This window comes from Apis cerana, linkage group LG6 (assembly GCF_029169275.1).
Source record: "Apis cerana isolate GH-2021 linkage group LG6, AcerK_1.0, whole genome shotgun sequence".
Classification (NCBI taxonomy): Eukaryota; Metazoa; Arthropoda; class Insecta; order Hymenoptera; family Apidae; genus Apis; species Apis cerana.
The window spans coordinates 10,276,003-10,290,528 of record NC_083857.1 but is presented as its reverse complement, the minus strand read 5'-3'; the positions used below and the strand labels follow the sequence as shown (position 1 = coordinate 10,290,528).

Genomic DNA, 14,526 nt, shown 5'->3' with positions numbered 1-14,526 from the left:
ACGTAATATTGCTCTCCTATTGGATGTACACGTTATATTGGAAAAGATTTTAAGTAAAATTATAATTCAATATCCTTTAAACAATTAGGTAGTTTTTTAAAATTATCAAATGATATAACGTCACATTGGATTTTTCATTTTGACGATTCGCGAATACATACATATTCACTTTTGACCAGGACTATACGAGGTATAGACAAGATTTCCATTCAGATAAAAGACAATACAAATAGACGGTTTACCTCTATCGCTATACGCGTTGTATTATGCATTTATACCTTTCAAATCTTATTTTTCTGTTTATTACCTCATATCATTATACTGCCAACTAACCTAAGTCTGTTTGCAACAATTATTAGTTCCTGTTTCTCAAGATGCAACGAGACTGTAATTAAGAAGAATCCAATTACAAAAGATTGAAAATACGCATGTGCTACTCTCATACTCTCATATGTAAAAAAAAAAAAAAAAAAAAAAACGATTCCAGCAAAGTATCCAAGGATCGCATACGCTCCTCGAGAAACGTGGGGAGAGGGGAGGAGGGAGGGGAAAGACGGGGAAAGAATGATCGAATTACGCAGCTCGTGTTCAACTTACCGATCAACTCACCTCGAGACGAGTTCTTTCATGATTTCATCGTGAATCGCGCAAAAGGAAAAAAAAACTTTAAGGAGACGTTAAAAAATTAATGTATTCGATCATACGTATCATGTCAACGTCGTTCAACGAGTTAACAAAAAATACGCCAATACGCCATTGAATACAAATTTCGTAATTGCAAACTCATGTTCGAAGTTTTTTCTTTTTCTCTCATTTTTTTCTTTTTTCTTTTCTTTTTTTCCATACAGGACGGACCTTTCGTTTAAACGTTTATTATACAAGGGGGGGAAAAAATATTCAAGTTTTCTGTTCGAGGAATTACTCAGAAGTAATTCCTCTTCGTGGAATTACTGACTCTTTGGTCGAGTGTCGGCCACGAATCGATCGCGAAAAGGACGAAGGACGATGGAACAAAAGTAGATATCCTTGCAGAGGTTTTCACGCATTCCTGCGGGTGCAGTTCATCGACATTAATAATACGAGAATGGAGAGGTTGCCTCGAAGGTTGGCCACGATTGGAATTCTACTATGCTATGTCTTTCGTAATTCTACATTCGAGATATTTCAACGCGAATTTCGGTTTTCTTCGAGATGCGCGGGAATTTCAAAATTCGATAAACGATTCGACGATAAATACGATATCCTTTTATTCGTCGATTGTCGCGTTTCGCAAAGCTTCATTTTTTTTTTTTTTTACGACTGTTTTTCTTCCATTGTTATTATTTCATTTACGCAACGCTATGTTTTAATGTAATTAAAAAGACAAACAGGGCGACGAACAGAGCGAACTGTGTAATCATATGGTTCTCGTGATTTTTGTTTGCTTTGAGGGTAAAAATATTCACGCTGTGTAGTGCAATTACCACTGTGTGTATTTACCGTTCGATCGAAGATAAAGCTTGTTCTTGAAATATTCTGTGACGTTTGGTTAATTAGGTTACTTTTATTTAAAATATCCGATGTTTGATATTTTCTTATAATTACGCAAAAATTGAATTCAATATTTTCGATCTTTTTTTACTTCAATATTTCTAGATCTTAGAGAATTTTCAAAAGAAAAAAGAAAACCATTGAAGGTTACTCATTATTGCTCAATATTAATTTTTATATCGCTTTCCTATTACATTCCTATCATTCTTTAATCTGTCCTTAATAAAATCAATTTTATGTAACAAATAATAAATTAATTCTTCAGATGTCATCATATGGAAATATTTAATTTCTTTTTTTCCTATTAATAGGTTATTCTGCTCAACGCGACCTCCATTTGTTTTTTAACGATCTAGCGATTCATCTGTCGTTGCATTATGATTTTTATAGATATTACTCCTGCAACCTTCGTCGAAATTGCGTTCAATATCTCGATATTGCGCGAGGTTCACGGTAACTTGCATACATACATTCATAGAAGAAATTTCCATTAAGAATCAAAATATATGACACGCTTCTCTCTAAGAATTCAGAAATTACAAGATAAAATACTTTGAAGAAAATTCCTAAAGGTGAGCAATAACGATAATAATAATCTCTGTGAAAATTTGGGTATATCCAATTATTATCCTCCCTATAATTATAAATCGTCTAACCAATTCTTTATTACCTAAAAATATAATAAAAATATTCTTCTCGAAGAAAATAATCTCCCTAAATTCCCTTCGAAAATCATTCTTCTATCTTTCACCCAAACCCAACCCAAATAATAAATCTCCTTAGCCTGGCTTATATCCAAGCTTGATTATCGCCAGTTTCAGAAATATATACAAATGTTATTTGCCGTCTTAACACGTTCTAACGATTCATCGGTGTTAAAATCATATAATTAGAGAGGCTCGCGCGATTTGTGTGGCGTAATAGTGGTCGTCCTAGCTACGAGATCTTAGAAAAAAGAGAGAAAGAGAGAGAGAGAGAGAGAAAACTCGAAGGCAGAATCCTACACCTAGCATTCCTATGCAATTATAGTTTCCTTTTATCGCGTTGATCGTACACCTGGAACGAGGGATCCGGTTTTACACCGAGAAACGAATGCGTAATGCGTGTTCATTAGCGATCCCGTTGAAAGTGGCCACGGGAGGATGCATAATATTCACACATAATCGATTTGCCTGTATAGACATCGATAATACACACACGGACGTAAATCGCGAGAATTCCGATTGAATTATTTTCTTATTTCTCAACAACAACGGCAGAAAGTTGCGAGAGCAACGTTTGTTTACGCGTTTGCTAATTAAACGTATAACGTTATACGATTTGAGTTTATTATGTATAATATATATATATGATTGATTTTTAATCTTTCTTTTATACGATTGTCGTTTTATCGATAACAAGATCTTTGTATCTTATCCGGTTTTTATTGTTCGATTGGAGATGAATGTTGACCGAAACAACGTGATGATGATTGTAACACGTGTGTAATCGAATGAAGGAAAAAATATGTAGTATAAATGAAAGAAAAAAATAGATAAAGATATAGAAAATAATTAACGGATAATGATAGTATATTTATTTTCGATAGATATTTATTTTCAAACGAAAACTGATGATGAGAAAGTTGATGGTAAAATGATAAGCGATTGATTGATTAAATATTAATCAGATTGAAGATTTTGAAAAAGACAAATTCCAATTTATCTATTTTATGAATAATATGAATAATGAATAAGAAATCTTTTTGTAAAAATAGTACAATAATGGTGATTTAGAAAAAAATTTTGAAATGAAAGGATATCTTTGATATTAATAAAATAGGATATAAGAAACGTATAAACAATTATTACAAAGTTACAAAGCTACACAAATCATGTCGTAATAATTCCATATCATTATAATCCGATTCGCTTAGTTTATTCCAAGTTTCCTTTTTGTTGCAATAATTTCAGCATTGTGCGTATTGCATTTTATGAATTTATTACCATTACTTTAGCATCAAGTTTATTTATTTCCAGTTATTTTAAAATAACCATCATTTTTTTCCACGCATAAATAAAATTCTTTGAATAATTCGTAATTCAAGGATCTATGCTCATTCTTTTGCAACGAATATTCGAATCTCGCGAAAATTGACCCGCGAATCCAAATGATATACGATCCTGCTAATTTTGCTATTTTCGATATTCAAAATATCGCGATATATACGTGTTTTTGGATTGAATTAGATTGCAATGGGATACGATAACTATATTAAGAATTATGGCGCAGTGAATCGGTACTATGTTGCAATTGCTTGTTAGCGAAGTGAATCAATTGGCGAATAATTCAGAGAAAATTGAAGTAGAAAAGAACAGGAAATAGGTAATAAAGTAATTTGTGGCAATTTGATAAACTTTTCATCGTATACTCATTTGTAGAAATGTGTAACGTGATACGATATGAACTCTTATTATTTACTTTTCTAATATACAAATTGAATATTCAATACATTGTAAGGAAATTTTAATAAATTTAAATCAAAAAAAGGTTATTACAAAATATTAAAAATACTGGATAAATTTTAACATTTTTCTGAATAATAATAATAAAAGAATTATTTGATTAATAACGAAAGAAATCAAGATTTTTATAATGTAAATACTGAAAAATATTTGAAATTCATCTTACATCATTGCAATTAATAATAAATACTGCAATTATTATATAAATCAATAAAATATTATATTTATTATGAATATAAATCATAAAAGTATGTTTCATCCACCACAACAGAAACATGGTTATAGTTGGGGTTACAAGTAAAATCGAAGAACGCAGAAAATCGTTTCACACGTTGCACTTTGGCTGAATTATTATATGTTGTTTTGCCAAGTGAAAGGTAATTTAACGATATCACGAACTCCGTATTTTTCCTCGAAGCGTCTTCTTTCTTTCTTTCTTTCTACGCCACCAGCAAATTAAAATGATATAAAAATTTCATATAAAAATTTGATTAATTTTTTTTATAGAAATCAGAGTTAAGTAATATTCCAAAAGGAAAAAAAAAGGATTTCGATAATTTTTATTTCTTCAGTAATCGGTAAAATAAATAAAATAAATTCTTTAAATATAAAAACGCGTTCCAATAATGTGAATTTTTATTCGTGATTAATGGAATGGCGAGTGCAGTTACAATTTATGCCTATGATTGCAAGAAGTGGACATTGACAAATAGATATCGTGTTCATTCATCGAAACGTTTTTGAATTATCGATGTCCTTAATTTTATTGCAATTTATGAACTACTGTTACTTCGATTTCAATTTTAATACATATCCATGATAATATAATCTAAACTTTTTTTTTTATAAGAAGGAAGATATTTTTTCTTTGGATAAGTTTGAAATCACTATAGGAAAATCAATATACTTACTTTGCGAGGGAATAACCTTTAAGTTAATATTCCTGGTTATAAAATCATATTTACATATACTAAGAGAATATTAATCTTCCTACACCCTTGTTATTCCTTATCCCGATCACGTTCTCGTTTCGGTTAAAGATTTATCCCGTTACTTCTCTTTTCTTTCATCGAAGTTAAAATTTAATTCTCGTTTCCTCGACGTTAAGAAAAATTCAACAGGCATAAAGAAGAAGAAGAAGAAGGAAAAAATGTAATCTTTTCTTAATACGAACCTCAATAAATCAAACGATTCATTAAACTAAATTATATTTAAAAAAATTTTTGTATCTTCATATAAATTTCCGAAACAATTTTGTATCGAGGAAATTTGACACAAATCAAATTTTTCACCCACAGCAAAGATACGGTTAAAAGAAGCCGCGATAAAGATATTCGAAATATATAATCTGTGTATAATAAAAAACGAATATCGTTTCACGATTTCCCATAAATTGTCCACCTGTCGGCTCGTTAGAAAACGAGTCTTTCATTCCACACTTACATAACACTTGTGCGTTATGCGTATACATATATATATATATATATATATTTAATTCCAATCTTTCCTCGTCAACACACATATCGAGACGAGTGTCATTATCTAGTAACACCCACGTTTCTTCGTTTCGTGCCTACGTGGAATCCATTACCTTCACCCGAACGTTCGTGCATTGTGAACGCGGCATATGTAAATAAAGTAGGTATACGCGATTCCTGGCAAGGTTGTGGAACGGAACGCGCGAACTGTTAGCATTTACGAGGTTAATGGGATGAATTGTACGATAGAACAGACGTAATCGTGATGGACCTCGGATTCTCTCCGATGGATCGTGAATTCGAACGCAATTATAAATTTGAATTGCGCGCCAAATACGAAGCGATGCACCTTCGACGTAAACATTCGTAGATATCGTCGTGTATGTCGGTTGCAACATTCTGATATCGATATGAATCTATATCGTAAATAATATATATTGTTCGAGAATATATTATTTTCATAATATTTATAAATCAAAATGATTTAACATATTTTCAATGTTTCTCCTTTTTGGAGAATTGGAGAATTACGACGTATGACAAAGAAAATTTTGATCAAGGGTTAATATAGTTTATTAAATAATCTCTGGAGCGAGGTTGATTCTTGGATCTTTTAATTTTGAAGTGAAGTCTTTTTATATAAGATGAATGTAATTACAGCGTGTAACTACAGTCTAAGTTCAATCGTTAGTAACACTTTAATATTATTTTCTGGCAAATGATTATAATACTCTTCAACCAATATTATTCCTCGAAGGCTAATTACAACAGAGAAAACATTAAGAAACTTTGCCGTGATTACTTTTACGTTCTCGCTTCGTGTTTTCATCCATCATATTATTCGATTCAAAAAGATTATTCAAAAAGAGAGAGAGAGAGAGAGAGAGAGAAATCTTCAGAATTCGTTCCTAATTTTTACAATAAAAATTTCTTTATTATATAAAAAAAAAATTTTATTCTCTTTTTTCGTTTAAAATATATATGAGAGAAACTCCGGTAAACGTAAAAATTAATTTAAGAAACATAGTTAAAATCCTATCTCATAGTTTTAATCAATCCTTCAAATTTCTATAACAGTTTCTTACATAAAAATTAACAATACATTCGCATTCACATTCATTTTTCAATCTTAGTTTCCTGTTTATTTTTTATATTTTGTACGAAGCCATCGAAACCTGTACTTTCTCGTTGTGTATATACGTAAGTACCTCGAGACGAGGTGATTCAGCCGAAAGTTGCGAAGCAGAACGCGGCTGAGTGTAATCATAACTCGATATTAAATCAGTCGTGAAAGGTTTCCATTTCTCCGCGCAAACAAATTTCTTTAATAATCATGTACAAAATTTCGAGGACGGAAGTCGGAATTGTTACGTACATCCAGATAAAAACAGAGTGTATATGGAAGAATAACAGAAGAAATTAAGCAGATTTCCACGTTTTTTAATAAGGGATCGTTACATGGTTGGTTGCAGGCGTACATAAAGAAGGAATTGGGTAAAGTGGTAGTGTACACGACGACCTCTGGTATCGTGAGAAAAACGTTCTACAACTGCAAGAAGGTGAAGCAAATCCTGAGGACGCACATGGTCAAATACGACGAGTTGGATTTGTTTGGGGATGCTGAGCTGCAAACAGAGCTGAGAGATCGCTTGGGCTCCACGGTGATACAGTTGCCCCAGCTTTTCATCGATGGGCAACATATCGGGGTAAGTAAATTTATAATGTGTATTTATAGTTATAATTTAACATATATCGGTGGATATTTGATTTTTTTACTTATTTTATAGTTCCATTTATTTCCGCAGACTTAAAAATAACGTTACTTATGAGAGATATGTTATTTAATTTAGATTTTTACTTGAATAATGTAATAATAGTTATTGAAAATTCGTGTAACTTTGAAGTGCAAATGTTAGCTTGAATCATCAAGGAAATAGAATATTATTTTCGTAATGAAGCTGTTGTAGGTACCGAAATAATGTATAAATATTTTATTTATAAAGGTTATAGGTAAAGAAAAATAGGGAATGAAATATGAAAAAAAAAAAAATTAGGGAAGCGTAAGATTAGAAGTAGGCGATAAAGTAGGTGTTAAATATTGGAAGTTTACTAATAAAAGAAATGTGTAGGAAATCATTTTGTAAAATATTTGCAAAAATTTATTAATTTCTATAACTAATTTCTATAACTTTTCATAAATATTATTATATATTCTCTAAACGATTTACATTATAATGCTATATTTCAATTGAAATAGTAAAACATTAGTATAATATTTTCTTACAAAATTTTCTATAAATTTTTTACAAGCATCTTTTATAGAAACATGAATGATCGATGTATTGCAAAAGCACTTGTAAGTGGCAGATAAGGTCAAATGTATCGGATATAGCTTTCCTCTGATGTTACACAAACATGATGATATATTATAGACTAAATTACGTTCTATAAATTTAAATTTGAAACAAGGTTATAATATTATATAATTCAAGAGAAATCAATATAAACGTTAAATATATCCTCCTAAGAATAATCTGTATTATTATTCTTATCAATTTTAATACGCAAATGTATTAAAATAAATATCACCTAAAATTATTAAAATATTATTATATTTGAAAGACAACGAAAATTCTTGAGGATAAAGTTCATCTCCATTAGAAAGCCGAAATCACGAAAACTGCATAAAATTTTCACCTAAGTCTGACTTTTCCAAATTACACGCGGATAGTTTGTAGCCGGATGCATACATACCCTACCAAGGTTAAATCTACTCGCTCGTTACTCCCGTTAATATCGTGGTGGATAATTATTGATCCTTATCGAGGCTGCTCATTAAGACGCGCAACTAATACACCCGTGTAATTATTAGCATAAAACTTGAACGAGTATACGAGAAAGATCGGTTCTCGCCGGCACGTGTCCGGTCTGTTTGCGATAAGATGCACGTTCCACGGTTATCAACAAGAACGATATTGAATAATGAAACGTATGCATCTGTTAGTGATCGTTTCTGTGCTCGACAGACAGACCTTTTCTTTATCGATTTTCTCGCCTATGAGAATCCATAATCGTTTCTTTCCGCAACAAACACGTTCAACATTCTACGAATAACTATAATCGCAGACACTTATCAATAACAAGATATCGATCGGAGTTTCATACTAGGGAAGAAGATATCTGGTGTAACATCGTGGAGTGGAAGAAAGTCCGTGGCGAAAAGTATGGAAACCCCGATTTGAGGGGGTCACAGCCACGGACTGCGAAGTTCGTGGAATCCCGTGAAGTGTTCTAATTTTTCTTCGATTTCGAAGTTACTTTTCAAGTGGAACATGATCGACGAGTTTTATCAGAAAATGAAAAAACTTTCATCTATACTTCATTTACAGAGTTTACAATGGCCGTCACACGATCGTTTTTTTTTTTTCCGAACTTTTGTTCATGCGAATTTCTCGCAAGGCCGATGTTACATTATGCAACGAATGTATGTTCGTTCGCGGTTCGTGAAAGCGGCGAAGACGCTATGGAGAAATCAACGCGAAATGTCAAAGATGACCGACGAGCGCTAGTTCGCGTACTTCAAATGGGTTTGTAACCGGAAATCTGTGTGGACGATACGCGATTGCGCAACCGATACAAGCACGAGAAAGTCATTTGTACACGCGGCACACGGTTTTATATCGGTTGTTCATCGATCATAAAATTTCAAAAAGTTTCGAGGTTACCTATTGTGGTGGGGACAGTTCTGTTACTATAGTGTCGATTTACAACGATTTCACAATCGCTATTTTTTTCTCGTTTAGATTTTGTTCCACAGTTATGATTCGACGTGCCGTTCGATGATTTCCGCGATTGATCAAGAGGTTCTGAGGTAAGCATTTGAGATTTCAGAGAAAAGAGTATTGGATTAAATTCGTATGGGATAAGGGGAAAGTGTGAACTGAATGTTATATAAAGGATGCGAAGATTGTGGGGGAAAAACATGATACATTCATTAGAAAGTGAAAAAGTGTCTAATATAAGGGTGCATTTTTATTAGAAAAAGTAACGATCAAAACTTATTTTTTAAATTTTATCAGAAATAAAAAGTAGAAATAAAAATAAAAATTTATTTTTGAAATATTCTTAAAAATTTTAAAGTTATATTTTTAGAAAGTTACAATTCCAACATGCATAGTATAGTTACAAGTACGCAATTCAATATTGACTTTTGACAGAAATAAAATCGTAATAGAATTCCTATAGATTGCATAACGTTATATCGTGGATGACAAGAATAGGTTTTCAATTTCGGTGTTGTCTCTAGCGGAACAGATGATTTTGCACGTTGGTCATTTTTCTTTTGCCATGATAGTGCTTTTGTTCACCACTACCGGTTATTATAAATATACGCTACTTTTCTATTACGCTTGCAACGATACTTTTACTCGCTTTACCAGTCAAATGTGCAAGGAAAGTTTCACATCCACTAAGCTACTTTCCGCCTCGATTTTTCAGTGAAAAAATTACTATTTTTTAATAATTTTAAAGTAAATTTAAATTCTTTGGAATATTTCTGAAAAATTTATTTGGATATGAACAAAATTTATATTAATCCTGATAATTTTTAATAATTTTTTAGAATTTATTAAACAAATTCTTTTGAAGAAGAAAAAGTGAATTAAAGAATGCTATGAGAAAATGTTAAATTTTTTGATTTTTTACGACAGAAATTTGACAGAAAGGTATCAAATAAAGAAGAAATAAGATAAAAAGTGCAAATATGATTGTAATTGCAAATTTATTACTATGTATAATTTTTATTATTTTTTTGCTACATATCTTTGTATATAGGTGATTGAAAAGTGTTACATTATTATAATAACGTATTCTTGAATATTTCTGTAATTATATACTCTACAATCAATTAAGACTAGAATTTGAAATATTTCTCAGGAATACAATAAAGTATGTTGGGAAAATATAGGAATTGAATCTTTACATTCATGTACTGAGTTGAATTTAAATTCAGCTTAAAATAACTTTGCTCAGATATAATTATTGATTAATTATCTTACCATTATCTTAAACTATACTATATTGTTCTAGAATTATTAAGAAATATTTTTTTTAATTTATTCCAGTCACCTTATTTTATCACCTTATTTTAATGATTACCATTATTATATCTGATCGTGTATAAATTTTAGTACACTTTTGAATCACACATATACGTCTCGGTAATTAATTTAAATTGAATATTACGAAAACATTATATTCATATAAAATTGCTTAATTATATAGCAATTACAAATATAATAAATTTTACATCAAAATATCATCTACCTATTACAATTTTGCAAAAATATATTCAAATAAACACTAAAAATAGACACTAAAAATTATAACATTCGTTTATTGTCATTTGCATTCAAGTAACAAAGATTAAAAGATAAAAGTAAAAATTATAATAATGTTGATCTCGATTCATAATTTCATTAATTTTCTTCTTCGAAAAATTTATTTCTCTGATTGAAATTTAAAAAAAAAATATATATATATGCGATGCAAACCTTTGAAATGTATAATGCCACTCGAAACAAACAAACGCGCAATTATATGTCGTGCAATTAGACGCACGTTCGATATCGGTGCCGAGTGCAATTACGTCGCAACACGCTGGCTAATAAATTGCATCATAGAGAGGCTGGAGAAATTCCGAAGAAATTGCGAACGTTCTCGATTGCTCGTGGACGAATATCAATCTTTGCCGAAAAGTTATGCAATTTCGAGAAAACTTATACGTTATATCATGGCCATTATTGAAAACCATGTAATCAGATTCGAAATTTTATACGTTACCTTGCTCCAATTAATATCTCGTAATGGAACGCATTTAATTAACCTCTTTAACGATGCAATAAATTTTCATATTGAATCATATTATAGTCATATTATATTATATCGAATCAAAAAATTGATATATAAACGTGATTTATTTTTTTAAATAATGGAAAATCTGCAATTCAATGCATTTATTATTAATACATTATTATAATCATTTATTATAAATAAATATTAAATAATTGGCCAATAAGTAACTGGTTTTACAATTATATTTGAATTCTATCTGTACACTGATATCTATATTAATTTTTTTCTGTTCAATGAAATTGAAATCTTATCGGACAAAAGAAAAAGCAAAAAACGTTGAGGAATGAAGAAGACGCCTTGACGAAAGATGTGTAAATCTCGTTATCTGAGGTCATCATCCACGGATTCGAATCTCGAGAAATCGTGAAGAATCTCTTTTTCCCTCCTTATAACATTTATAATATAATGCAAAAATCTTTTAGAAAGCTATTTATTCTTAAATTTTTATTTGTTATTGACAATTACACATACAACTTATACCTAGTTACGCATCGGTAAAGTATAAGATCTCTTTTTATGTTGTTATCGAACATAAAATTATGGAATTTTAATTCGGTATGAAGTGTTATTATACAGCTGGAATTTTAAATACATGACAAATGAAATATTACAGAGTAAATGAGGACGCATTCCATATCATGTCGGTAGATGGAAACAAATAATATTAATGGGAATATATTATTATTCGTTATATATTAAAGAATATTTATAATACGAATAATTTTAGGATATTCGAAAAATAAAACAGAATTTTCGTGAGAAACATTATAATAGAAATACGATACAATTACACGAATTGTAGAGTGCTGCTCGAATAGAGATTTTCCAGCAGAAGAGGAAAAGTTAAATTACTTTGTACGTCTTTTCTTTTGTACGACATATTTTTTGAACCTTTCAACGATGAAATTTCTAAAGATGAAATTGAATGAAGATTCTTGAATAAAGTGACTTGAAATTGTATAAGTTGAATGATTCATAAGGGGAAAGAAGAGAAAGATATTAAGTGCATCTGAAAGTTAACGGTTTTATAAATTAAATATGAAAATGATTTAGAAAGATAAGGGGATATTAATATATTACAAAGTTTTTTCTTATTTGTGAAATTGTTCGTTTACTTAAGGGCATCTTCTCACGATTTTTTTTCTCATTATTATTTCGCATTATTAACAAGAATTATATAGCTTTTCCCATATTATAATTTAATCGTTAACGAACACTTATATAATATAAATGTGCAATTTATGCTTAACATTATTAAACTTATAAAAGAAAGATCTCTTAACAAATATTTGATCTCTAAAATATCTCTTAAACAAATTTATTTAAACATTAAGTATTTTATATCGCAATTTTGTAATATTATTTACGTGTATATAAGATTTATGTGTATATATTGTCATGTATATATAATCATTTCAAAATGATTCATAATAATATTAACAATATTTGTGTAACGAATGCTTTCTATTATTTACAATGTCAACATTATTAATAATTTTGCAAAATGAATAAAGAAAGCGAAGAAAGTGAAAGTGCAAATGGAATGCAACTTAAGAATCATAAAATGGAATTACCTCGTGCTTAATAACAACTAAGTTGACCCTCACCTTTCCAGCATTATGACATTTTGCTGTTCATTTCACATTTTGTATCATTTCACCGTGGCGTAGTTAGAAATGGAAAGAAGTTATTAAACGTAACTGCGGTTTAATGCCTCGTCTAATGCGAACAGCTTTCGCTCGAAACAATTCTTAAAATAATACGATAAAAATTGTTACACCTTTCTACGCTTTCCTCTCCTTATTATTTCTATGAACTATCAAATTTAATATTTCTACGATGATTTTCTATTCTTACGATCTATTCTTACGATTATTTCTATGAACTATCAAATTTAATATTTCTACCATGATTTTCTATTCTTACGATCTTAAATTAAATTATTCTTCTTTCATGCGATAGAGAATGTATCAAAAGATAAATCCATAAAGATTTTATAAAAATAACTAATGACAATTCTATGATCAATGTTTCAAAATTCAAGAAAATATTAAAAATATGATATATCACCTCAAACAACAAATAAATAAATAAATTAATTAAAAATAAAGATTAGAAAATGAAGAGCATACAACATTAAAATTCAAAATATCTAAAAATATTTCGAGTACTTTTGAAAAAATTGATATTGACGAAATAAAATATGGCACGCAATACCAAAAGAATTTAGCAAGAATCTATCGATCAAAACTCAAGATAAGAAAACATTGATATCCATCAGATCGACATTCCACTAACACGATCTCGATTATGCAATTTCTCATGGTACCATACAGGAAAACTTGAAGAACTTGAGGAGAAACGCAATTTCACGTGTCGCTTTGCAATTCTGCACATTTGTATTTTCAATAGCGCGATCATGGGATCGTGTGCATTAGAATCTGCTGAATCAACATTATCAATTCCAAGCATGTATGTTGCAGTGTATGTGACCCAATGTATCACGTAGTTACTTTTGTTAATAACAATACATGCTTTAATTCTATTCTCTCAATTCTATCGCTAAATTTTATTTTACCTTGTACGCCAAACGAATTTTGGCTTGAATCCAGATCGTGCAACATTGGCTCCGTGTACCAGCTTGCATTTTCCTTCGATATATCATGTATATCACTTGAAATCTGGTCTGAATGTACGATCGATCATTCGATATGCATCCAATTATACGTTGTTGTGTGAAAGAATTCTAAAGGTTGGTCTATACTTGTCACGTATTTTACGTGTCATGGAATGTCTAATAAAAATAAATGTGTCAAAATATCGGAATCGATCTATCATTTCAACCTTTTTATCGTCAAAAAAACGTTATGACTATATTCAATTAATTTGAATGTAGTTCGAACGAGAATGGTTGCATTGACTCACTGCTCGTTTATTTCTATCTGCATAAATAAAACATTTTTCTATGTCATCAGGATATCCTATTCTTTATTAAAAGATACAGATATGAAATAATAATATGAAATAAATTTATAAATATTTGTTTATATCTCGTCAGATCCTATTTTCCAATCTGATATAAAAATATAAAATAGAATAAA

General features: G+C 30.1%; 1 protein-coding gene across 3 annotated transcripts in view; it reads left to right on the top strand.

Moving 5' to 3' along the window:
* LOC107993821 (uncharacterized) overlaps positions 1–14,526 on the top strand; it is a 42,094-nt gene that overhangs the window by 21,290 nt on the left and 6,278 nt on the right. For all 3 annotated transcript variants that reach the window (XM_028664766.2, XM_062076909.1, XM_062076908.1), the window contains one exon: positions 6,985–7,218. In XM_028664766.2, coding sequence (XP_028520567.2) covers positions 6,985–7,218 — 234 coding nt within the window. The remainder of the gene's footprint in view (positions 1–6,984; positions 7,219–14,526) is intronic.